This window comes from Corythoichthys intestinalis, chromosome 8, assembly GCF_030265065.1.
Source record: "Corythoichthys intestinalis isolate RoL2023-P3 chromosome 8, ASM3026506v1, whole genome shotgun sequence".
Lineage (NCBI taxonomy): Eukaryota > Metazoa > Chordata > Actinopteri > Syngnathiformes > Syngnathidae > Corythoichthys > Corythoichthys intestinalis.
The window spans coordinates 24,916,186-24,943,812 of NC_080402.1; the positions used below are offsets into that span (position 1 = coordinate 24,916,186).

The window sequence follows — 27,627 nt, forward strand, 5'->3', positions numbered from 1 at the left end:
TGATCTATCAGCACCTGCCCCGCCATCGGTCTGCACACACTGACTTGCTGCGTCATTTCCTATAGGATGCACTGCAGGGAAAATAAACATTTAATCATTAAGGGTCATTTTGTATTTGTAGCTAACTTAGTCATTTTGATAGTAGGCAAATATACATACAACATGTGTTGCATTCATTATAAGGCTTATATAAGGCTTTTAATTTCATGCAGCTCCAGACATTTTTTTGGTCCAATATGGCTCTTTCAACATTTTGGGTTGCCGATCACTGCACTACACATTGCTAGCACTGACAGATTAACAAATACACATAATTATTGGTAAATAATTTCTAGACCAATTCCATGAAATAGAATGATTTATGATTTATCACACCACAACCGCTGAACTCTCACAGCACTTTTTTGAAATCAATGTTTAAAATATTTTATCTAAAAGCGATGCAGAAAAATTCATTCACACGTTCGTTACATCGAGATTGGATTACTGTAACTCCCTACTTGCAGCTTGTCCTAAAAGTTCTCTAAGAGGTCTTCAGCTAGTCCAAAACGCAGCAGCAAGACTTTTAACAGGAACCAATAGAAGAGACCACATCACCCCTGTGCTCCAGGCCCTTCACTGGCTTCCAGTCGAGTTTAGAATTAAATTTAAAATCCTCCTTCTTACATTTAAGACCATTAATGGGTTGGGGCCATCTTATCTCACCGATGCCCTGGTTCCATACCGCCCCAACAGAACACGCCGCTCTCAGAATGCAGGTCTACTGGTAGTTCACAGGGTTTCTAAAAGTACTGTCGGAGCTAGAGCCTTTAGCCACCAAGCCCCTGTTATATGGAATCAGCTTCCAGCTAATTTAAAGAAGCCGAGACAGTCTGCACATTTAAGATTAGATTAAAAACGTTCCTATTCAACAAAGCTTATGGTCAGGCTAGTTGAAGTCGGAGTAGACTCACAGTTTAGTCTAAGCGGCACTAGAAGCCATAAAGCTGGGGGAAGTACAGCCACTGAGTTCTATCTCCTTTTTCTCACTCTACCAGCACTTGTCTTACTTTATTTCTATTTTCCAGTGTTAATATCTAGTTGTCTAGTCTCTTCATCACTAGTCACCCGGCGTCCCCTTTCCCCACTCCGTCTGGAGAGGGGCTATTTTTCAGCTGCAGCCTCCTGACTGTCCAGACCCCTGGCTGGATGGACGTCCTCGTTGCTACCCCCGTCTCATCTGGCTAGATGGACCTCTTCTTGTTCCTTTACTCCACTGCATCTTTACAGACTGTAACTTTGCCTGCTATTTCCCATTAGCAGTCCTGGGGCTTCCTGTCTATCCGTCCTGGGAGTGGATCTCTCCTGACTGTGGTACTCCCCAAGGTTTCTCATTTTCTCCCAAAGACTCTGGAGTTTTTCCTTGCCGACATGGAGTGTCTAAGGATGGTGGATACCCAGGACTTGAACTTTATTTATTAATCTTTGTTGCTCCATTTGCTGTTTCTGATTGTGTATCATAATGCCTCTGCAAAGCCCTTTTAGACAACGTTGTTGTGATCCACGGCTATACAAATAAAATTGAATGGAATGTTTTACGTTATCTTCCAAGTGACTGCAATTGAGAAAAATCACTTTGCCTAAAAACCTCCATTATATTAAGGGGTTAATTATTTCCAGAATGCAAAAAACTATGAAAATTGCACATATTTTTCCACACACACACACACACAAAGATTCTTGAGAAGCATTTTTACAAAATAAATGATAAAATGACGTTTGAACAAGGAAGACGGATTTTTGTTAGTTGCATGTGAACAATTTAAGTTTGTCTTTAATTTCATGAATGTAAGGAGAACTTAAAGAGACATTTACCTTAATTTTCGGACTATAAGACGCTATTTTTTCCCCCTCATTTTGAATCCTACGACTTATAGTGCAGTGCGGCTCATTTGTTGATTCATTTGGGTCAATAGGCAACACTTATACAGCGGTGTCATAACACTGCCATAAGACCGTTATAATTATGACACGACAATATCATAGGCATAAACGAATGCTTATGACAAATGTCATTAAGTGTCATCCTGCAATTTATGTCACTAACTTCATTTATGTCCATCTCAGATCTTTTAGTCCATTCAAAAGTGAGATCATTTGTCAGATGACACAAAATGGCATCTGTCATAATCATTAATTAATGCTCATGCCAGTGTCATGTCATAATTATGATGGTATTATGAGTCTTATGGCGCCACTATCAAATAAAATGTTACTAAATACCATAAGTAGCAATAAAACAACTGGAAGAGTAACTGAATAATTAGCACAGAACATTAATTCTGATTGTTTTTTACATCTGTAGTGCTGCAATGCATGCTAGGAGGCATGTTGGACAACAACAGTGATGACAGCAGGTGGCAGCAGAAGTTGACCGTCTCCCCCAAGGGAGCAGTGATGGCCAAATGAAGCTTTGCAGCCAATTCGTTCACAGCTTATGGTGGTTTATTTGGTCTTATGATGCCGCTGTTAAAGAAAAAGTTATCGGTTAATACCTTTTGGTTTAAATATGCCATAATACAGTGACGACAGCTGTAGCATATACAGTGGTACCTCTACATACGACGTTAATTCGTTTCAACATTATATGCAACTATAATCGGTAAAATTCACTTTGAAAAATTATGAGGGGAAGTAAAAATAAACCGTTAAGTTAATGTGATTTCAACTTTTACAACTGGAGGTGCGACTGTACAGTGGGACCTCTACATACGAAGTTAATCATTCCAGCACTGTGTTTGTAAGTTGAAATTGTCGTATGTCGAGAAGGATTTTCCCATAGGAATACAATATAATTCCATTAATTCGTTCCACAAACCAAAAACCTACACTACACCCTTAAAAAATACTGCTGGTACTATTAAAAATGGCAATTAAACATAGCAAAACAAATAGGTTATAAATATAAAATCGGAATAATATAATAATAATAATTATACCTGTAAATAATGTAACGAATCGGATTCTAATGTTGTTTGATTTTCTCATACATTCATGTCTGATGAAACTTAGAGTGACCTTGTGTGCGCCAATTGTTGCCACCATGTACACCTCAGCAATGTATCCTTTGAAGAGACTTATAAGAAAAGCATTTTGAGTCGCTACTCACACCAGCTGTGATAACGTGTCACACACATAGCCACAACAAAATGTTCCACAGCAAACAGATGCAAAAATGTCAGGGACATGACAAAGTCATAACCTTGTACGCCCTAAAATTAATCGAGCTGCTTGACTGGACGCTTAGTTACCAAACCCAGATTGTTGACTGTGTTATTTTACAGTTTTTATGTATGTTCCATGCCTGAATGTGCGTCTTTAGTTGTATGGGTGACGGGAAACTGTTGAGCAAATGCTTCATCTCGTCTGCCTTTGTCGTCTTCTTCGGTTCCTTCGGGCAAATCATATCACATTTTGTAATTGTCAATGATTGTCAATGATACCGATGATTATGACAATTCCATAAAAAAAAAAAAAAAAATGTGGCGGACACTTTTTGCTGTACCTGAACACACCGCGGGGCTGACGTCACAGTGAGATTGGCCGGTGCGGTAGAGATAATACTTTCGTTTTCTTTAGAGCACAGTCAACTGCGGAGGACAATGGGCGTTTTGTGTTGGATAAGTTCTTAAATAAATGATAAAAACGTGACGAAGCTGGCGATGTTACCACAATAATAATAGTCACCTTAACTTATTAAGACTGGCGAACGGTGGTCGGAAGAGGACAGTGGAGCTGTATTGTTGAGCCGGTTCATGGATGCGCACCCCACGCTCATATTTTTCTATAATTTGCATCTTCACATCAAAGGTAAGCATCACTTTATTCATTTTTTAACCAACTGTAAGAACTTTTTTGAAACTTGTGTTGATTTCTCACACAAGAAAATCCGCCGTGCGTTCATTTGCAGTGTTGTCATGTCGTCGTATTTCGAGCATGTCGTCAGATGTGGAAACAAATGGCAAGTCAAATTTTTAGTCAGATGTCGAAAAGATTGTGTGTTGAAGCGATTGTATGTCGAGGTACCACTGTAGTTCAGTGCGGCTTATCTATGAAAAAATGGCGTTTTCGTCTAAAATTTGGTGGGTGGCGGCTTATTGTCAAGTGCACCTTATAGTCCGAAAACTACGGCACTCATTTGAAAGTAAGCTTCAACTAAGCCCCCTCCCCGCCAGATGGTTCAAAATATTGGCGCTAAATGCAGAAATAACATTTTTCATTCACAGCTGTCCATTGATGCAGGCAGTTCAATCTGCTGTAAAACAAAATATGCAGCATTATGTGGCTCCCAGCTCTTTTAAAAGAAAAGGTAACTAATGCATGTGAAACGCCAAGCTGGTAGTCTCATGAATACTACCAACATCATTACTAAGACTGTTTAATTGTATCAAAGAAAATAAAAATAATTTAGGCGCAATGGAATACAACATGTACATTACTGCAGTACTCAGAAATGTTTATGTGAAAGGTCACGACATGTTCTATTGACAGCCTTACGTAATGCATACAGCAACAATAGTTGGAAAACTATCCAAAAAGCCTCAGAACTCATTTTATCAAAATAAAGATTAATACATTTGTTAAAAAATAATCTCCTAAAAAAAATCTATTAACATTGTTTCAGATAGGATTTAAGACTGTAAGTATTGAATGCAGTTTCATGTTCCTAGTTGCCACTGGTCTGTCTGATGCCTATGTCTAATAGAGACATAATTTAGATATTGTGTTCAGATATTGTCTACTCTGGCTTTGGCTGTAATTTGTTTTTCTTTGGCTCAAAGAAGTTTTCAATGATGGCATCAACCAGTTGGTCCAGTTCCTTCTTCAGGTGCTCCAAATCACTGTCAACAGGAGGGACAAATATGTCAGAATTGGCATATTTTATTATATTATAAAGTGGCATCATTGTTATGATGGCTGTACCTGTTACCAGGTGCTGCACATAGCTCTGTGTAGTATTTGATTTTAGGTTCGGTGCCGCTGGTTCTCATGGTGGCCACACCCCCGTTGGAGAACGTAAATGTGATCATCTGACTGGAACGGGAAGTGGGAAGAATCTGGGGACCAGACAAGACAATGAGAGGTGTCATTTTGTATTCAAAACAAATGTCGAAAATAAAATAAGGTTGGCGCGTACAGCCTTGTTATCGGGCTGGTTGCTATCGTAGCCGGTGGTCAGGTCGCGGACAGCAGTGATGGAGAACGGGCCGCATTTGCTCGGGTAGGAATCCTTGCCTCCGCCGTAGTTACGCAGGCGCTCAAATAAACTGCGGATCACATCCTGGTCATGGCAGATGAAGTAAGAGTTCTTACTGAGGTGGTAGCCATACCTGAAAGAAAAAGAGGAGCAGCTTGTTATGGGTTAGGGTTAGTTGTTAAAGTTGTAATGCCTTGGGCATAGACTTCACTATCAGTTGAGGGGAAACGGGGCGCAGAGCCGTTCAATAGGGGGCCTATTTTCAAAACTTCAAATTCAAATATTTTCAAAACCAAAGCCGCTAGCGCCCTAAAACCAAAACAGGCATCCCCCTGAGGAAGACATAAGTCTCCATGAGCAGTGGCATAAACAATTTCAAAATCATTCCCTCATAAAATCCCAATGAATTATTTTTCATATAAGTATAGCAAAACTTAAAATGGTTATAAAATTCTCAGATTTTACGTTACATGCACAAAAATCCCCAAATGCAGATATCATCACCTATATTTTCAGGATCAATTTTGACATGTTTTCAAGAGCTAATGAATTTTCACATCATAAACTTAATACCTGAGGAAAGCATGCAGAATCATAATTTTACTCAACAAAAGCAAATTTAGCATTTTTCTATACACAATCACAACTTATTTAGGTTGAATTCCGATGTCACCATTTCCTCAAGACGTCTTGCCAACTATATGGCCCTCGTCATTTTTAGATTGAAATGTTACAAAAAAATAAAACGCATAAAAGCAGTTTTTCTGTATGGACGCAGAAACAGTCCATGCAATGGACGCCCATTTTTTGGCAAAAAAGGGGCGTCCAGTTGGCCGAAAATTACCTCAGTTATTGAATGTAAAGTCACGTTATTGTGTATGGATACAAAATCTAACATGGCGGCCATCACAAAACAAAGAGCTTTTTAAGTTGTAAATTCTTTTAAATAAATGCGTAAATCCTGGAATTTCTATAGATATGACTGTTAAACAGTCTATATTTGTGGTTAAAAGCAAAAAACGGGCAGTTATCATTCAGTTAACATAAATATTTTAAGCTGAAGTTATGCAATTTTTTTCCATTTATTTCATTTTTTTCCTCGTTTCAAAGTGCATTCAATTTATATAATAATTACCTTGAATCCTCGACCAAATCACTCTCGAGACACTCCTGCCTGCTTGTAAGCACAAAAACCTTCGTCCTGTTTCCACCTAAATTCGGCGTTAGAACACAGCGTGCGTTTGAGTTTATCACAGTGAAAGCTGCCGCAACGCTCTGTCTGCCCGGCCCCCTAGGGGAAGCTGTAGAGCAATGTCTGTCGGAGCTGTCTCGTCAACTGATAGTGAAGTCTATCAGTTGAAGTCTTGGGTTAATTAAATAACAGTATTCTGTCAAACTTTTTGGCAATCCCTGCTAGTGCTTAGTGAAGGAAATATTTAGCATGTAACTGCTTAATCTTACTCTTCATAGATGGCCGTCAGTTGCTGAGAAAGACTTTTGTGTTCAGCAGCGAGGTAGGAAACCATTTCTCCTGCTATTGCAGCAGCGCTCACTCCATCTTTGTCCAACACTGCGGGACTGCACATGTACCCTGCGACACACACGCACAATGTGCAATGCAATTCGATGACTGTTGCTGCTTTGCCATCCAAAACAATACACAGGATAGAGCAATGTGCTTCTATAGACATTCAGTTTGATCAAGTGCTAAAAGCCATTATGTTGGTATAATCACAACAGGTGATCCCTGCCATTCAGTTAATCTGGTTCAATGGCAAGCGAAAACCTTATAGCGCACAGGAGAATTAGATTAACATTGCTCAAAAATTGAACACCAGGTTTGTATTTTTTGTTGTTTGCGTGACATTATTGAGTGACATGAAAAATATCAGATTTTTTCCCCTATATTCAGGTAGTCCCGGGGTTACGACGGCATGATTTCGACTTTACGACGCCTGGATCTTGTCGTTTTTTTCTTTTTTTTTAATGTGGACTTTTGTTTTGTGATGCATGCTTCTATTTTGGCACAGGAAGCATAGAACAGGAAGTGAGGGCATGTACAGACATGCCCGCCCACCCCATACACGCACACACAGAGCAGCCGAGCGACAGAGGTGACAGCCTGCGCGCATAATTATTGCTTGTGAAGCATCCAGAGGCGACGACTAAGCCTGTCGCAATATGCAATAATTCCATCTATTGCACCGTAAATAAAAATGAAGGTGGTAATTTTTCCATTGCGATTTATCGCCTCGCGTGCATGTGCGTGCGCGCGTGCGGCTGACGTGCTGTTAAAAGTTCAGCTTCCTTGTTACCAACTACGCAAAATGCATTTTCGTTCTGGGCCCGGCAAAAAATAGAAGTAATAATAGAACACCAGCGGTCCTCCTCCGTTCGCCAGTCTTTATAAGTTAAGGTGACAGTTCTTATTGTGGTAACATCGCCAAAGAAATCGCCAGCTTCGTCAGGTTTCTAATCATTTATTCCATCAACTCGCCGAGTGTCCACTGCTGTTGACGCCAGTATCGAAACAGAAAGTAAAATAGCGCTCTCCTGCTCACCGTCAGCCCCGCGGTGCGTTCAGATACAGCAAAAAAAAGTCCGCCACATTAGAACCCGATTCGTTACGTTATTACAGGTACTGTACTGTATTATTATTATTATTATTATTATTGCTATTATTATATTATTGTTTTTCTGATTTTTATTCATATTTTATTTGTTTTGCTCTTTGTAATTGCCATTTTCAAAAGTAACAGCAGTATTTATTAAGGATGTAGTGTGGGTTTTTGGGCTGTGGAAAGAATTAATGGAATTATAAAGTATTCTAATGGGAAAATCCTGCTCGACATACGACCGTTTCGACTTACAAACAAGCTCCTGGAACGAATTAACTTCGTATGTAGAGGTACCACTGTATTACACACAGAATCGCCATAGCAGAAGCTATGAGGGGAAAAGTTTTCATTGGCCTAGATGCTTAAATTATTAAGTGGAATTTTATTTTTTTCTTAAAAAACACTTTTTATTTATTCTGTGTTTCTGTGCAGTACTAATATTGTTGTCTTTTACTTAAAAGAGACATGGTCTATTGCAGGGGTGTCCAAACCTTTTGCAAAGGGGGCCAGATTTGGTGTGGTAAAAATGTGTGGGGCCGACCTTGGCTGACGTCCTTTACAACAATATATTTAGGCAAATTTTAGCAAGCCATTCTGTGTGTCACATTTGCTTTACTATTTTTTTTAAATTAATAATTTCAACAATCTCGAAACTAGCCTTTGTGGCGTTCTCTTTCGACTCTCGGGCTCTTGCGAAATACTACTGTGAAATTAAACTAGCTTCAAGTTGCTTCAATTTCTGGCTACGAATCTTCCCTGTAATCTTGTCGTAAATGTCAGCGTGTCTTGTTTGGTAATATAGCCTCACACTGAACTCTTTAAAAACAGTGACTGTCTCTTTGCAAATGAGGCGGACACAGTTGTTGCGAAGAAATAGTCCAATTTCCACCTATCCTTGAAGTGTCGGTTGTCGCAGTCAACTTTTTCTTGTTGATTGTCGCCATTTTAGAAAATTGGGAGTAAAGGGTCACACGGGGTAATGTTGCTTAGAGTGCTGCTGCCTTTTAGTGGGTAAATGAGGAGCAGCATTTCGTGTGTAAGCTACTTCATATGCTGGTAGCAGTACTGCTGACCGTTTTATTAAGTCTGTGTGCGGGCCAGACGTTATTGATTTTATGACAGAGGCTGGGGGCTGGATGAAATTTGACCAAGGGCCGCATTTGGCCCCCGGGCCGGACTTTGGCCATGTCTGGTCTATTGTTTTTAGTTGTGATCCCTAAAAAGCATTTTTGAATTTAAGAGTAAACATTTATTGCGTTTAAATGGGTGTACGTGATCTATTAATGTACAATGTATTCTCACAGTGTTATTGTAAATTTTTATTTTTTAAATTCGGAGGGTGCAATAATATCGCATATCGCAATAATTTATTAAATAAATTATCGCACACTAAAATTTGTTATCGCGACAGGCCTAGCGACGACTATAACCCCTTTGTACTGTGTACTGAGCGCTTTCAATTGTGGTCGAATATTTGGTTCGAGTTTATGTGATTGTTTTTGATGATGTGCGGACGCTAGCTGATAAATACTAATAGTTTCTTATAGCGGTATCAGCAGCTCCTTGTAAACGTAAATTTGAATTGCTGTTATTGAAGATGAGACTGATTTAATTTAATTTTGGTTTTATTCTGCAAGTGCTGATGTCATGGGCAGCTGAATAGAGTCAGCAAACCACACGGGTGTCTGACAGCGTCATTTTGGAGCTTAGCTCACTGTCTAGCTAGGACTTAGCCCCAACGTCTCTGCGAGGACAGTACAATGATGTATAATACATGTTTTTGGATAGTATTTTTTTAAGGGTGTTTGAGGTATTTAAATGGTTAATTCCGATTTACGCGAAAATCCGGGTTACAGCGCCAGCGCAGGAACGTTCGTAAACTGTATCATCGTTCAACATAGGCTCTATGACGAGGAGTGCCAAAATTTCAACAGGAAATTGTGCTGAATCCAAATCACATGAACACTTGGGGCAGACATAAAAACCTTGTGAACTCAGTAGGATAAATAGAATTATTGTAATTGAATGCCACAAATAGTTGATCAAGAAATGCCTTCCATTACATCGTTACGCTAATAGAAAAATTGCCAAAAATACTTTTTATAATTAATTTTATAATAAGTATGTCACGATATCAAAAAAGACACTTGTTAACAATAGTTTTTTCTTTGTATTCTGATGACGCTCAAAAATGATTCAGGCAATTATGTTATTAGGCTAACGGCATGTGTGTGTGGATGTGTATTTACCAATGGCTTCCTCAAAGGCAAACAGGACAGTCTTGTCTCGATCCAAAAGGTCTCGTGCCCTGTTTCCCATCCATTTGAACCCAGTCAATGTTTCCTATTTAGAAAGTTGCGATAATTTAATGAGGATTTTCTTTCAAAGGGTATGCCAAAAAAATCACTTTTGGCCTGCACAAGATATTCTTACCTCAAAATGGAAGCCTTCCTTAAGGGCAATGGCACGCAGAATCTTGGATGAGACAGTGCTGGCCAACATGTAAACATTTTTCACAGCGCCATTGTCAGGGTTTTGTTCTTTCCAACAGTGAAACATCCACCAGCCCAGTAATGCTCCAAGCTCATTCCCACTGAACACCCGCCACTGTCCACTGGCCGGGAAGAATAAAGCCAAGAAACATGACCAGGAGAAGAACCAATAAACACACATGTCCACACGAAAGTTGACATTTCCAAGAATCTCTCTTTTCGAAAAGAAAATCCATGCAGACTTTGTGTGCCGACAGTATAATGGCAGTGAATGAGTTGATAATCAAGCCTTTGCTTTCACTTCATATCTACTCCGACTAGACATGTGCCGATTACCGGTTTCAAGGTATACCGTGGTATGAAAACGTCAAGGTTTCAAAAGCGCCAAAATTTTCTGTCATACCGTCCCCAAGGTATTAGCAATTTTTTATGTCCCAAAAATGCATGGAGAAATCCCTCGCTTGCAGCTGCAAAGCTCAACCCTACCCCAACGGTTATTGCTCAGTGTGAGTGAGTCAGCTGTGCTCCATGATGGCTGGGGGAGATGATACTCCTGAACTTTTCGGCCGCGGCATGGAGGAGGAGGGCCAACCGACATGTAAAACATGATTGACTCCAATATGATTTTGCATTTTTACAAAATTTAAAGTAAACACTGTCATGAACGTTTCCCAACAGCTACCAGAGTTAACTCCAGCGTGTTTAGTGTGTCTAGCGGTGATAAAATGTGTTGTTTTTTTTCCCCCCTCTCTGGCAACTGTCTGTGTTGACAAAGTGTGTGTGTATAATGTGTTTACATTATATGATACAAGTCATACACACATGCTTTTTATGAAAAATAATTCACTATTTTTGTTCTGATGGTAATCATGTTGAGCTGTGCCTGTGGGTTTAGGCTCACCGAGAGGACTGCATTTTTTTTTTTTTTTTAAGAATTTTTTTTTTTTTTCAACTCAACATTATACTTATGTTCCAATTTGCTCATATGTTTTGAAAAATAAAAATCCTATTCAATGGATTTTTTTAAACACAGGTCTCTTAAAGTAACACATTTTAGAGCTGTAATTGCAATACCGTGATACCGTGAAACCATGATATTTTGGCTTAAGGCTTTTTTTTGGCCTTGTATTGGTGATTTAATGCGAATTTCACGTTTAATTTTATTTCCTGTTTCGATTGTCTTTATTTTAACATTCTTTTGGTTTAATGCGATTTTTATGATCTTCATGTGATGTAAAAGCACTTTGAATTGCCTTGTGTTGAATTGTGCTGTACAAATAAATTTGCCTTGGTTTTCATAGGTTATCATACCGTCAGAATATCATACCGGCACATGCCTAACTCCGACATATCGTATTTAATGGAAATATCAAAGAAATAGAAAGAAAAACCTTTTCTTATCAATATTGTGACCCTCGTAGCTTGAGTTTATAACTTGATTCCCGCTTCAAATACACCTCCAAAGTATTTTAACAGCAGCGGTCAACTTACTTTCACATTTGTGTAACATTTATGAGTGTTAAAATATTCCATGTACAATAAAAAAAAAAAACTTTTGTATGGCATTGATTTCCTACAAAAATGTTTCATATAACCAATTCAAATAGCCCAAAAACATAAACATACCTCTCCTGCCTTTCAGCGACAGCCAGTCGATCCGCATCCGGGTCATTTGCGAGCACGACAGTGGCCCCCTCGGTTTCAGCCAAAGAAAAGGAGAGGGTCTGCAAAACACACAAAAACTCAGAGCAACTACACCACATGAATGTCCACATGCTTGCGTTTGTGTTGGGTGCAGACCAGAACTCCTTCTCCCTCCTCAGGATTGGGGTATTTAACAGTGGGGAACTCTGGGTCGGGGTCTTTCTGTTCTGCCACAGCGAACGGTGGGTGGAGGTCAAAGGCCTTGAAAGCTGACTGCACAAATGTGTGGCCGACTCCGTGCACTGACGTATGCACAATTTTGACTTCTGAACTCTTGTTTAACTCCCTGGAAGAAGAAGATTGTACTGTAGTACATTATCTTTTTATGGGAATGCATTCAAATTCATTGAAATACAGTGATCCCTCGCTACTTCGCGCTTCAAACTTCACGCACTCATTCCATTGCAGATGAGCCATCCTGAGCCGATCGCGCAGTCTCACTCTCTCTCCCTCCCTCCCTCTCCTTGCTCTTTGTTGCTCAGGCAGTGCACTGGAGTTGCTTATTAAAGTTAACAATGACTGACAGACGTTTAATGTTTGATTTTGCCACAGATGCCTGGAATCTGAAGTTTCAAAGCGCCGCATGCATCTATCATCGTCTAACTTGTTAAACAGTTGCTGTGTCGACTCATTGTGTGTAAGTGAGCAGCTTGAGCAGACTCACTCTACTTTGCGGTTTTTCACTTATAGCGGCGGATTCTGGTACCCATGAACTGCGAAAAACGAGGGATCACTGTATTGACCAGTGTTGTTTTCGTCAACAATGACTATAACGAAAATATTTGGTCAAAGAACAATTTTTTCATTACATCAACGAGACGATAACGAGGTAAAAACGTATTTTTGGAAAAACATAACGGGCCTAATGCCAGTTTTCTTCTGACGAGACGAAAATGTGCAATAGTTTCCGACACATGTTCACAATGTGTGACATTTTATGTGTAGTTAGTCTGCATCGTAGGAGTGTCTGGTTGTGGCACTCATGTGACGTGCTGCGCCACCCGCCTCGACTCACCAGTGTGTCTCCAGTCTCCAAACTGGTAAGATTGGTTTTCTTATCTTGGCCAGAGAGAATATGCAATGTTGCTTTAGCTTTTAAAACAGACATGGCCAAAGTACGGCCCGGGGACCAGATGCGGTCCGTGTTCAAATTTCATCCGGACCCCAGCCTCTGTCATAAAATCATTAACATCTGGCCCGCACACAGACTTAATAACTTGGTCAGCAGTCCTGTTACCAGCATATGAAGTAGCTTACACATTAAATGCTGCTCCTCATTTACCCACTAATAGGCAGCAGCACTCTAAGCAACATTACCCCGTGTGTCCCTTTAATCCCAATTTTCTAAAATGGTGACAATCAACAAAAATATAAAAGTTGACTGCAACGACCAATGCTTCAAGCATAGGTAGAAATTGGACTGTTACTTCACTTAAATACGCAACTGTGTCTGCCTCATTTGCAGAGATAGTCGCCGTTTTTAAAGAGTTCAATGTGAGGCAATATTACCAAACAAGACACGCTGACATGTACGACAAGATTACAGGGAAGATACGAAGCGAGAAATTGAAGCAACTTGAAGCTAGTTTAATTTCACAGTAGCTGTATTCCGCAAGAGCCCAAGAGTCGAAAGAGAACGCCACAAAGGTTACTTGCGGGATTGTTGAAATTATTAATTAAAAAAAAATAATAAAGCAAATGTGACACACAGAATGGCTTGCTAAAATATATTGTTCTACGTAAAGGACGTCAGCCAAGGTCGGCCCCCCACACATTTTTACCACACCAAATCTGGCCCCCTTTGCTAAAGGTTTGGACACCCCTGCTTTAAAAGGTCTGTGCTGAGTGATCATTCATCACACACAGTAAATTAACTCATTGCATTGGCAAAGCGTTCGCGTTAGCATTACGCTAATGCTAACGGCGAACATCATCTCAACCCTTCAACATCTTTTTTTTTTTTTTTTAAATACACACAGTTCGCGGCGTTCAGGTAGGCATAATTCATTGATTGTTTTCCTGCTGAGTGTGTATTATCACCAAGCTGGCGTTATCCTTGTAGATGCTACAATATGTGCTCATCTGTCAATGTTCTTGCTGGAAATCTTGATTTTTTTGTTTTGGGTGAGAATTTTGAAAAAATTTACAGACGAAAACATTTTTAGTGAACGCCCACTAAAACGAGACAAAATTAGTCTTGAGGGTTCATCAACAAAAACTAGACAAACACATTTTGAGATGACTAGAATATAACTAAGACTAACAAGTATTATTGTCCATAAGACAAAGACCAGGATGAAAATTAAAAGGGCTGCCAAAAACAACACTGGTATTGAAAAAATGTGAAAAAATAGGTTCAGAGGCTCAAACGTTAATGATGCCAGTCTTTTTTTTTTTTTTAATTCCTCATCATGAATATGTGTAAGTAACATTAAAGAGCATATGACACGAGAAAAAAAGTCTTAAATGGCATTATTATGTGAATTAGAATCATATTTTGAGACGATTCGACTATATACAACAATTTAGCAAAGCACAGATGACGAAAAATTAGTCTTTTAATCTGCCGGTTAGCCACGCCTACCATTATAGGGCTTTAGCGTCCCCAACAGGTGGATGACGTCAGTGGTAGACTGGGCTCATCGGTTTTACTATTCAGCCCATTGAGGGGGAATTATTCAGAACGAGGAAAACGCGACGAAGAGAGCCGCAAAATGTCATTGTTTCAGTCTCTCTACTCCAATATTTTTACAGGATATTCTTTTTATCCAAGTATTTTCCCCAATTGCTAAATAAATGGCATGGTCATGACAAATAACAGTCTTGTGCTGAATGGAATATGAAATAATAAAAATGCATTTATTCAGGACGACATGGCAAAATTACTCCATAATGGTCAAAACTGTCGACTTCACCTTTACTGTCGCACCTCCCGAACGATATTTTATGACACCTAAATCGGACATATGTCATTTCCCTTCCCCGGCTTCGGAGAATGTAAACAAACCAGAAGGCGTGACAGCTAGCCGACATGCTAACCCGAACAGAGTGATGTTTCAAAGTCTTCGAAGCGGTAAATCACACATAACTATCCTGGATTATTTGACATGACGACCCGGTTGTCGATTTTCTTCGCGGATCGGCAAACCGTCCGGCGGAGAGCAATTTACAGTTCGTTCCCCGGAGGAGGGTGGCTGGAGTTGTTGTGCAGCTAACGTGCTGCTGCTAATGAGCATTAGGAGAGCTTTTTACATGCCTATCAATGATCAAACATAAGTTGTCCTTCATTTAAAGAAAGTTTGTAGTGTTTACTTTGTAATCGCTGTATTCGTATTTGACATAATACAAAACAAGATGTTTACTCACTTCCGTGTAAGTCCAATGGTCCCACAGTAAATATCCACGGTGAATGGGAACCTTTTGAAACTCCAAAAAGGCGCATACGCCTCTCCCTCATACAGAATGATTTTTCTGCAGCCGTTTGGCTGGTGTGATGCGAAAAATAAACGTATTAATCCGCAAAATCAGCTGAATCCTTCGTCCTCATACACAACAGTACACTGTAGCGTGAAGAGGACGTCTTCTACCATACACGTCACAGCGCCCTCCTCCTCAATGCAAGACCGAAGCCGGAAGTCACTCATTTTCATGGCGCGGGATTAAAAAAACTAAAAAAATAGCGATCGCTTCCACACACATCCAAGCGGCCCATATCATTCAGGGCATAAAATACCGCGTGTATTATGAAATAAACATGCTTTTTCGTGTCACAGGCACTTTAAGGTGCAAGGTGTTTACACTTATGCTATAATTTCCTTTTTAAATGTATTTCAACATTATGTTGAATTAAAGTATATGTGACTACCTGTGAAGGCAGTGTTTCTGAATGGCTTTGAAGTACTGTGTGTGGACATCCTCATAAGGGTCTTTGAGCAGAGAGTTTTTAAGGGCTCCCTCGGTATTCCAGGACTCTGACCAAGGCTCCAGATTCTCCTCTATGGCCTTGGAAATACCTTTGTCATGAGGGGACACTATCTGGGCAGCATTCTCCCAGTAAACCTGAATAATAAGAGACATACATTATGCAACCAAATACATACAGTATACAACCAAATTCTTAAAAAATAAATAAATAAAACAGCAACATTACCTTGTAGCCATTGTCTTGCTTTGGGTTATGTGAAGCAGTTACCATGATACCAGCACACAGACCCAGGTGTGCAACTGTGAAAGGCTTCAAAAGGTGAGGGGGGGAGACACACCAATGATCAGTTCCAACTCCATTTTTTTTTTGCAAAAATACATGGATATAAGATGAACATTTCAACAACATTTTAGCAGCTAACTGTATTATGTTATCAGTTCAAAATGCATACAGGAAGGCATATAATCAGTTTCCAGATTTCGTCATTTGTTTTTTGCAAAATTCGCGAAGGTGTTGTGAAAGCAATTTCGATCTTCGGCAGAGACTAATATTGCCCAACATGGCAAAACAATGTTGATTTGTCAATTCACGAACAGTTTGTTACTGGGTCGATGAGAAGTGGCTAATTTAACGCTTGTTAAAAAAAAACAAAAAACACTTGAGTTAAGTTCCCATTTATACTGGATCCTCCAACCAAGTAGTGGTGGACAAAAGATTGAGTTAAGAACACAGAGAGGGAAATAACATAAATGTAAACTGGCACCTAATTCCCAAATTGATTATAAAAAGATTATAGAATAGAATTTCTTCCGGGGCGTTTTCTCGAGTACAACATTCTGAAAGTGAAACTTTGCAACTGACAGTTGAGCGGCTGTAAAAGGAAATGATGACATGGCAAGTTACCACGAAGGGAGTGGGTGTTATGTCAGAGAAGAGGTGAACAGGAACCCCTCGGCTGGTGAACACAGCTGCAGCCAGTTGAGCAAATTTCTTGCTGCTGCCCCCGCTGGCAGGGTGGGCTCTGGCGTCGTACCCGATCACGACTCCCCGCTCTTTGAGGTTTCCAAAACTTTCCTCCAGATAGCGACAGAAACCCTGTTTTGTAGGGGAGGCATATTTCAAATAAAAAGTTAAAGGTTTTTAGGCAAATGTATTAAGAATCAAATTCTTCATCTCATAGACCCCCCCCCCCAAAAAAAACTTTTAGATTAAGAAATTTTCAATGCAAAATCAGTCCTTTGTTGTTATACACTGCCTAATAATCAGTGGTGGATGAGGTACTCACTTTTTATACTTAAGTAAAAGTACAGATACAGGGGCAAAATGATTACTTAAATAAAAGTATAAGTATCAAAGAAAAAAATCTACTCAAGTACAACGCTACTTGTTTAAAATTAACTATAATATAAAAACTATAACTAATAAACTAAAAACTAACTAAACTATAATATAATTAGGGCTGCCAAAATTATCGCGTTAACGGGCGGTAATTAATTTTTAAAATTAATTATTATTAATTAATTTTTTAAATTAATTACGTTAAAATATTTGACGTATTTAATAAACATGCCCCGCTCAAACAGATTAAAATGACAGCACAGTGTCATGTCCATTTGTTACTTGTTTTTTGGTGTTTTGTCGCCCTCTGCTGGCGCTTGGGTGCGACTGATTTTATGGGTTTCAGCACCCATGAGCATTGTGTAATTATTGACATCAACAATGGCGAGCTACTAGTTTATTTTTTGTCTGAAATTTTTATAAATTTTATTAAAACGAAAACATTAAGAGGGGTTTTAATATAAAATTTCTATAACTTGTACTAACATTTATCTTTTAAGGACTACAAGTATTTTTATCCATGGATCGCTTTAACAGAATGTTAATGTTAATGCCATCTTGTTGATTTATTGTTATAATAGAAAAATACAGTACTTATTTGCAGTATGTTGAATGTATATATCCGTCTTGTGTCTTATCTTTCCATTCCAACAATAATTTACAAAAAAATATGGCATATTTTATAGATGGTTTGAATTGCGATTAACTACGATTAGCTAATTTTTAAGCTGTGATTAACTCGATTAAAAATTTTAATCGTTTGACAGCCTTAAATATAATAAAAAGTATTTTCTCCCGATGCAAAAATATTTTTATACATATATGTATGTATACATACATACATGCCAATATTTAAATAAAGAAGCAGAAAATTTATTGACTGCTCAATTTTATTAAAAATTGGAGAATGGAAAAAGCAAGCAATAAAATTGACTGCACTGTAACCAGAAGTTTAACAAGCCCCAAATACTCCAAAACTTAGCTGAATGGCAGATTGCAAGAAACTATTTGGCGCATAGCCCCACCTACTGTACAAGAGTGTGCAGCACACATCTGAAGGCGACCTGCTTTCACTGTTGCTTTTTATTAGTATCTTGTTCACCTGCCTAATCTCGCTTATACTCGTGTTGCTGCCCTAGTGCTCAGTTACGGTATAGTTGAACGGAGCTTATTGATGTCGCTGAAGGCATGAAAATGAAATTATCAATGCGCAATGAGAAAACAAACAAAAATGTCATTTTTAACACAGGCAACACTTTAAAAAGTAGTAAAGAGTCATAAAGAGAAAAGATTTGTGCTGTAGAATATAGCGAAGTAAAAAATACGACTTCATATATGTACTCAAGCAAACTACAGATACACAAAAAAAAATGTATTCATTTACAGCAACAAAGTACTTTTACTTTGCTACAGTCCACCACCGCTAATAATTCTTTGCTCTATTCAAGGATAGAATTTGTTCTTGAGATGGATGAGGGGAAAAAGGGCCAGAAACATCCCATTTTCACTATGTTTTGTCTGTGTGCTTTTGGAATTTTACACATAAGAACATGAACTCCCACCACATGTGTATGGCCTCGAAGTGCTTACGTGTGTGCACTGTAGACGTTTATCTATTAACCAACCTGTGTAGTCTGGATGATAGTGAGGTCATTCATGCAGGCTATGCCGGGGCCCATGGCTGCTCTCAGACCTGCCGTGCCAAACTCCATCCGAGATGAGAAACATTTTTTCAGTGATTCGATGGCGCCGTCGTTCAGCAGCTTCTCTACCGCAGACACCGTCTTCGGATTCTAAAGAGTAAAAACATGACAAAATGACACCAATTTTTATCAGGATAAACAAAGTCTTCACAGTCTTGTTCAAATGCAAGATTTTGTTCAATAAAAAATTAGTCAAGAGGAACCATTTAAAAACATTTCCCATCATTAAAAGTATCTACAGCAGCTGCTACTCAAGTGAAAAAAAAACATTTCTTTAAAAAGGCTTGACATGACTTAACCAGTTTTACACTTGAATAACTGGTAGAAATTGTTACATATTTCATGCATGAAGAGGAATTAATATATCCGATTTTTACAAAAGTAAACTTCTGATTTTGTCAAATTTGTTTTAGCCATGTTTTTATTAGTTAGAAATGAAGTTGAAAAACTTACATGTTCAACTCTTTTAGCAATTTTCTCCGTACATTTTATTGTATTTCGTGTTTTTTAGTTTTTAAAAAACTAAAACAGTTTTAGACTAGGGCTGTCAAAATTATCACTTTAATTTTTTAAATTTATCACGTTAAAATATTTGATGCATTTAACGCACATGCCCCGCTCAAACAGATTAAAATGACAGCAAAGTGTGATTTCCACTTGTTACTTTTGTTTTCTGGTGTTTTGCCGCCATCTGCTGGCGCTTGGGTGCGACTGATTTTATGGGTTTTAGCACCATAATTATTATTGACATCAACAATGGCGAGCTACTCTTATTTTTTGATTGAAAATTTTACAAATTTTATTAAAACGAAAACATTAAGAGGGGTTTTAATATAAAATTTCTATAACTTGGACTAACATTTATCTTTTAAGAACTACAAGTCTTTCTATCCATGGATCGCTTTAACAGAATGTTAATAATGTTAATGCCATCTTGTTGATTTATTGTTATAATAAACAAATACAGTACTTATGTACAATATGTTGAATGTATATATATCCATCTTGTGTCTTATCTTTCCATTCCAACAATAATTTACAGAAAAATATGGCATATTTTATGGATGGTTTTAATTGCTATTAATTTTTAAGCTGTGATTAACTCGATTAAAAATTTTAATCATTTGACAGCCCTATTTTAGACATGTATTACATTCACAAATCTACTATACTATTCATACTTTAAAAAAAGGCCTATATATTGAGTTTGTATTTATTTAACTTGTAAATGTTGACCCAAGAAACATTGAGTTCAGCTTTAGCTGTTCAACTCTGTTTTGCAGAATTTAGAACCCATATTTGTGAGGTAGACTCAATTTATTTTATTGTTTTGGAAATATTTAGTAATTTTACTCCAATAAACCTTTTAATATGTCGCTTTGTGTTCACATGTGACATAACTCAATAATGTGTGAGCGCTGACTAGTATGTGTCCTTTTTCCAAAGTGACCTGATTAGTGCCATCCCTTGTCAATTTGAGGCAATGAAGGACCGTTTGTGTTGGTCACATGCTTGTACGGACGTTATATGTATTAGACATAGTGTAAAGATTCCTATCCTCGGTTTTGTGTTGGCACATGGAGAATTTTTAGTGCTTTCAAGAACAGGGTATAAAAAAAAATGCAGAAAAAAAATCATATCAATACCATCATAGTGTATTAGCTGCAGTTAATAATAGGTCAATAACATTAGTATGAGTGTTATTTGAGTGATGTTTTCAGGTAGCCTAATTTAGGTGGTCATATGGGTAATACCACCAGTGATTCATCCATTCATTTTCTGTAGCCATTTTTAGGGTCACCAGTGGGCTAAAGCCTATCCCAGCTGACTCTCCAATTCAAATGAATTGGACGTCAATGGCAGTGAACGAGATAATGAATACACACATTACATATCCAGTCATATACCAATAAACTGTATGCCAAGACAAATACACCTGAATTTTTTACTTTTTGTGTGTGTAAAGTAGAGGTGCAACAATCGATTAATCGACAACTATTTTGATAACCAATTAGTCGTTTAGGACAGAGGTCGGGAACCTATGTCTCATGAGCCGTATATGGCTCTATGCTAACCCGTCATCTTAAATGTGAAACCCACCGGCTAGCTTGACATGAACCAGCTATGATGAGCTGATGGTGCATTCGCACATTAATCTTAGACACTTCAAATATGCGTCGCAATAATCAGCTTTAAGTCAGGTCGCGCGGAGCTGGGCGAGATCGCCCCGTGCGTTAAGTCACCACTCTCCCAGTGGTGGGGTCGGCCCCTCCTCAATCGAAGCCGAGCGAATTGGAGTATATAAAAAATACCGTGTGGTACCTTAAGTCACACAGGCACGCTTTCATGACTTTTTGGACTGTCAAATTGAGCTAGACTCACGAAACGACCACCCAGAGAGGCTCTGCCTGTCTCTGCCACTGTTACGCACACATTCCCCTGATCGTCCTCGATTGTAGTTTCCACTTCCAGGAAATATACGCGGCGCCACACCATGTTTCTATTTGTTGTTTTCCTTGTGGCGAGTTCACAACTGCGCAGCGATTGTAACAACCCAAGTAAAGGCCGAGTTATGCTTCCACGTCAGACCTGGGCCGTCAACGAAGACCCGATTTACGACCCTGCACTGTAGCCTCTCTGGCTCCTCCCCCCCGACTTCGCATCGCGTCAACGCGTGTGACGTGGTGGAAATGGACTATGATTGGTCCACTCAGACTGTTGTTTCTGGTTCAACGTGAAATCACAGGCATTGTGAAACATTTTTTTACACGCAAAAATGGACCAAGCCAACCGAGAGTATCAATGAAGAGCAAGTACGACAACTTCAACAATGTATCGTCAAGACATTATGAAGATTGCCAAATGGCATGCAATGCGTGGGAGGAGATTGCTAAAACTAAGGGGCTGGAGGTCAGCCAGTGATTGAATTAAAAACAAAAAAAATGGAAGAACCGCAAGACAAGTATGTGTGTGTTCGGAATCGAGTGGCCACACGAAGCTGTGACCCAGTCGGCCAAAAACTACCAGCTTTTTATCACTTTATGTCGTATTTTTGGTTGGTGCACTTCATCATTTATTGGGTACATATGTCTGCTGTGAGTGACTTATTTGCGTGTCACACTTCAAGCATATGAAGAATAAAGCACAGGTTTGGTGTTAAAAGAGTTGTATTGATGTTTAATTTTCAACAACAGTCAGTTCAAACACTATACATCATCACTGAGATTGCCTCGGTGCTTTTATGATAACGTTATCATCAAGGCTTCCAATGCAGTTTGGGAAGTTCCATAAACGCCAGAAATCTGCTATAGCTTCCCACTAGCTGGTTGTAGGACACGGCAAACAAATCGGGCTGGAGGGCTCTGCAGACCTCGGACCTTGCTGGAAAACGCTCGACGCCAGTTTGAAGCTAGCGACCACAGCTAGCTGGTGTCCGCCCGCAGCTAGAACTCTCTATGGGGCATCAAAAGTTGGACAGACCGCCTTGAAACAGTCGCCTGCGCCTCAACATTTGTATGATCAACATTTATTCAATGTTGATGAGCTGAAGATCCACATTCAAGCGTTCCATCTTGCATTGTTTATTTATTTTTTCTCTGTTAAAGTAGACAAGCGGAAGTCAACAAGCAAGCCCCAAAACCGTACAAACATATCGCCACACCCCTCTAGTGGCTTGGCGGTGAATGACAGAGCAACGCGTCACTTGGCCGGAGAATCATCGAATGTCGAATGACGTCGAAGTCGCTGCGCCTTTAGACTTTCTTTGTCGATTTCTCAAGATTTAATTCAACAGCAACTTGGCGACTGCTCGTAAAAGCAGAGCGTGAACACCCTCTACCTCCCATGCTATGCATTCAAATTAGGGCTGAACGATATTGGAATAAACTGATATTGTGACTTTTTGAGGGTTTGCGATATATATTGCGATATTAAAACTAGAAGGATTTTCACCAGATGACTTGAATAGCCCTGTTTGAGAAGACTTTGGTTGACTCACTATGACCACATTGTATTCATTAGAGATCACACCATTTTTCAGAGGGTTGAAATTGGGTGAAAAGGGTTGGATTTTATGTTTTTCTGCTGCATGCTTGTACAGCCTCTTACTCTGCCTTCTGCGAAGCAGTTCGACCAAACTTTTTCTTGGTCACCAGTGCAGCTGGCCTTTGGTACTTAAAATTAACAATGATTGCCAGGTTTGTAGATTTGATCTGGTCAGAGACACCTCGGTAGCTCTACGATGAAAGGCACAGATAAGTTAATCATAGTTAAGCTCTGTACATGCACAGTCTAAAACTGTGCTGTGGCAACTCATTCATTGAGTTAGTGAGAGTCTGTTCTCGGCAGCGTGGGCGTCAAATCAAAAAAACTTTTTTCCGGTATGAGATCAGGACTCCGTATCAGCAGATTCTCAAAATCAGGTGACTCTGACTCTGGTGCTAAAATGTCCGATTGGGACATCCCTAGTAGAGGTGTGCAAAATTTCCGATTCTTAGATTATTCGCGATTCGGCCATGGAAGATTCGAGAACGATTCACAAACATCCAAATTCCGATTATTGAAATATGCCAAGTAAAGCGGAAGTACAACACACTCAGCGCGCTGCGCGGTCTTTGGGGCACAACGAGGAAGAACGCAGCGAGAGTAGCTAAACATCATGCTTCTCATTACCCGGCCCCTCGGGTAATGCCAATGCTCAACTCACGGCTCTAGCTCAACTCATGCCACGAGATAAAAAAAACCCAACAACATACCTGACTGCTGCCGAAAAGCTGCTATAAAGTATATCATCCACAGAATGTAATGGTAGATATCATTTATATAGGACTAGACGCACCATTGATTCGGTAGCGTGAGCAGCACATCTACAAAAAGCTAGATGCGGGCGTTAGTAAACTGCCGCCATCTTAAAGCAGTACACTTCCCTGCAAGGCTGTTGTAACGAACCTTCCAAGCAAACCTAATTAACTTTTTATCTAAAATACTCCTAAATTGGTAAAATATTGACTTGAATCTATCTTTAAAATAGTTTAAAAACTTTCACATGTCGAAAGTACACAAAAGGGAAATTATGGAATAACGGGAGCAATTTTAACAACTTTAACAGTTGATTAACAACATTAAATTGATTGAATGTAGTTTAAAGCTGCTGTTACAGAATGGGGACTGGAGTTTTTTATTTACTGTTATTTTTGTATATTTGTTTACTGCTATATGTTAACTTGATACTGAAATAGTAGTTTGGTTTAGCCTGAGAGGATTTTTGAACAATTTTGGAACTAATGTACAAAACATTTAATAAAAAAAAAAAAAAAAAAAAAAAAAAAAGGGGGGGGGGTGCATCAATAATCGTTTTATAATCGAATCGGAGCCTCTGAATCGTAATCGTAATCGAATCGTTCGGTGCCCAAAGATTCCCAGCTCTAATCCCTAGTATACATATAATACCGTTTAATCCAGTCTAAAATGATGTATCTGTGAATAATGAAAATTGGTGTATAAAAAAGGGATCCCGGAAGCCATGTCTCTGCACAATTGCTGCTTTTATAAAGAAAAACAAAAGTTTACATTAAAGAAAAAACAATTCACGTCCTGCGACGGGACTATTGCACATGCGCAGATTGCGATGGCCATGTTCAAACGATATATTGTGCAAACCTAATTCAAATTCATTCACGAAAGAAACAGTGCTTACAAAACGGACTGGGACAAGCCAGCAAAAGGACATAGAATATCGTGTGTGTGTTTTTATAAATACATACACATAGACACACACTGTATGGCTCTTGTGGAATCACATTTTAACCCTTAGATGCACAAGTTACTAGACCCTACACTCTTCCATAAGTGGGTCAAAAATGACCCATATTAGAACCAATGTGTGTTTCTGACATTTTGGTGAAGAATAATCACTTCTATATTAATTAGTATGATATTTAGGGCCACACAGGAATGATTTCTTGCTTGAAATATCTCTGATTCAATTAACATTTTTTTGGAAAAAAAAAAAAAAAAAAAAACAACAACAACAGCAATAGACTTCATCCTTCCTAGTATTTTATGATGAAAGCCCTTGAGCCCAACTCTGGCGCTCCGGTTGACATTTTTAAGACACACGTTAAAAATCTCAGAGTGATATTCGATAGCAGGCTTAACTTTGAAAAACAGATTAGTTCTGTTGTAAGAGCAAGTTTTTTCCAGCTCCGTCTCTTAGCCAAAGTGAAGCCTTTTCTTAGTCGCCACGACCTTGAAAAAAGCAATTCACCTGACCAGTGACTTGACATTGGAGAAACAAGGGAAACACACTGGAAAGCCAGTCTACTTGGAGAGGCCCATCCATAAGACGGTCACTTTGATTGAAGCGGGGTAATGCAATCACATTTCCTTGCAATGGTTCTGATCATCCAGTGTTACATAGGTTACAGTGAAATCACAAGTGATTTGGTGGGAGTGTAGCTGCCATTCAGGCAGAATAAAGAAATAAATAATTTACTCTTTGATCTGGCCGTGTAATGTGAAGCATTTAGTTTCTTTGATATGAGGTGGGAACTAAAGTTCACTGTCGCAAGTTGACAGGGGCACTATTAAGCGTTACATCGGCTTATTATCTGATGAACACTACTAGAGTACAGACAACTTTTCAGTACCTCTGATTAAGATCAACAAGGAAACATCTGAAGTGCATAGTGCATCGAAGAATTGAAGCTGAACTAATTTCCTCTGGAGTAAAGCGGCCAATGAGTTCTCACTGTAATTCCCTCTGGAGTCGAAATTACGAACCAAGCTGTTTCTCTTTTACGGGCTTTAATCACAGAGCTTGGTTCGTGATTTCGACTCGAGAGGGAATTACAGTTACATGTACCGTTACACCCTTAGTTCTTCAGTAGTTAAAATTGCGATTTGGCATTTAGTATGTGAGGTAATGAGGGAAAATAAAAATTAGGAGATGAAGGTTGGGGTTATTGCTGTTTTTGTTAACTTTTATTTTGCAAATCATTGAAAAAATACAATTTTGAATGAAAATCAGTTTTTGTATGTGTTACAGAAATAACTGTACTAAAAAAGTTTTCTTTGCATTGTAGTAGTTTAAGAGCTTTGACCCCACCCCTAAAAAAATGCAAGAAAATAAATAAATAAATAAATAAATACAATTTCTGGCTCCGTGGCGACCTTCACGTCGGGGAGTTCCGGCAAGAAATTCTAGCCACTTTCACCCCTGCATATAACTTCTCAGTTGTAAATTATCATCATCATATTTTTGTTAAGTCAAAGCAGGAAATAGAACAAAAATCTTCTTTGAACTTTGGAAAACAATTCACATTTTTCGTCATTTTACAGTCTAAACTTCTTAATAAGACTGCAGCAACTAATCGATTAAATCAAATAAAATCAATAAATTATTTGCCAACAAATTGGATAGTTGATGCAGTTGTAGACTACAGTTATGTTAGGAGGCTGTAATATTTTTTAAGGAGAAGGTCATACATTTTGTCTTCATTGTTACTAACATGTTAACAGGTAAATTGTGAAGGTAATTGAAAAAAGTGACATTTATCCGATTAATCAATCGTCCGATTAATAGATTATGAAAATAATTGTTAGTTGCAGCCCTAGTATAAAAGCAGAATTCCTCCAACAACTCTTGTGCTAGCTTTCATTCAACTTAGGGCTGTACTTAATTAAGTGACTAGTTAGTGTGGCCACTCGTTCGCTTTATGGGGGTACAAAGAGTCCATTAAGCTTTTCAATGCAGGCTCATAAAATGCGACAGTGAGAATTTTGTTTCTCACGGAAATTTACAAGAACCTTGCAAAATGACCCTTTTCGGGAGATTCGTCAAAAAAGGTCAATGGTGGCTAACACTATGAAAATTAAAATCAATGTCCACTTACTTTCTACATGGTATTTTCGCGAGAAAAAAACCCACATGCCTGGCAATGTTTGAATTATGGTGATTACTGGCACATATTAGAAATTTCCTCAGGCAGTTCGCAGGCTAATCACAGGCTAGCTGTCACTTTACCTTGTCATATTGCAGCCATTGTCTGATTGCCTGGTCCAGTTCAGGGTCCCCGGTTTTGGAAAAGCCGTTTTCCATGTTGCCTACAGCCAAAACGCGGAGGTTGTCGCTCTTCTAACGTAGGAATGCCCAGCGACGAGCCACCTATGAAGCGGGTTTTATTCACTCACAGATGGCAAAGAGGGTTGGTGCAACCTGCTGCGTTCATGATCTGTGGGAAACAACAGTTCTTCCTGGTTTTTGATCAGTAGATAACGTCGTAAGATTTGAGGACTTTGGGACTCCTTTCGCTGTTTTATAGTTTATCCAAATTAATTTACTTTTAAATAAATTGTTGCTTTGTTCCTCCCGACGAGACGGGTCCAGCTCAATTCTTCTTATTAAAGCAACTGCACGAATGTACGGAGCCCCCCAGGTGTCAGGATAGAAAAATAATGTGGCACACAACTACAAATTTCCAGTAACAGCCAAAACATTCAATTTTACAATATCGCACTTTCACTCATATGTTAGTTAAGTTTGAATTCACAGCTGCTATCGATTTTAGGTAAATGTCACGAGATTTGTGTTGCGTTCAAAGTTTAACGGAAA

At 38.9% G+C, this 27,627-nt stretch overlaps 1 protein-coding gene across 1 annotated transcript; it reads right to left on the reverse strand.

The window, feature by feature from the left end:
• On the reverse strand, nt 1-27,571 carry pgm2 (phosphoglucomutase 2). The gene is made up of 13 exons (XM_057844534.1): nt 27,040-27,571; nt 18,939-19,106; nt 16,879-17,070; nt 16,201-16,284; nt 15,916-16,109; nt 12,147-12,336; nt 11,973-12,070; nt 10,288-10,468; nt 10,104-10,197; nt 6,698-6,827; nt 5,177-5,369; nt 4,963-5,096; nt 1-4,880 (listed from the first exon to the last, which is right to left on the reverse strand). The coding sequence occupies exons 1-13, from the start codon at nt 27,112-27,114 to the stop codon at nt 4,778-4,780; spliced, it is 1,836 nt and encodes a 611-aa protein (XP_057700517.1). The 5' UTR covers nt 27,115-27,571; the 3' UTR covers nt 1-4,777.
• Nucleotides 27,572-27,627: the final 56 nt, after the last annotated feature.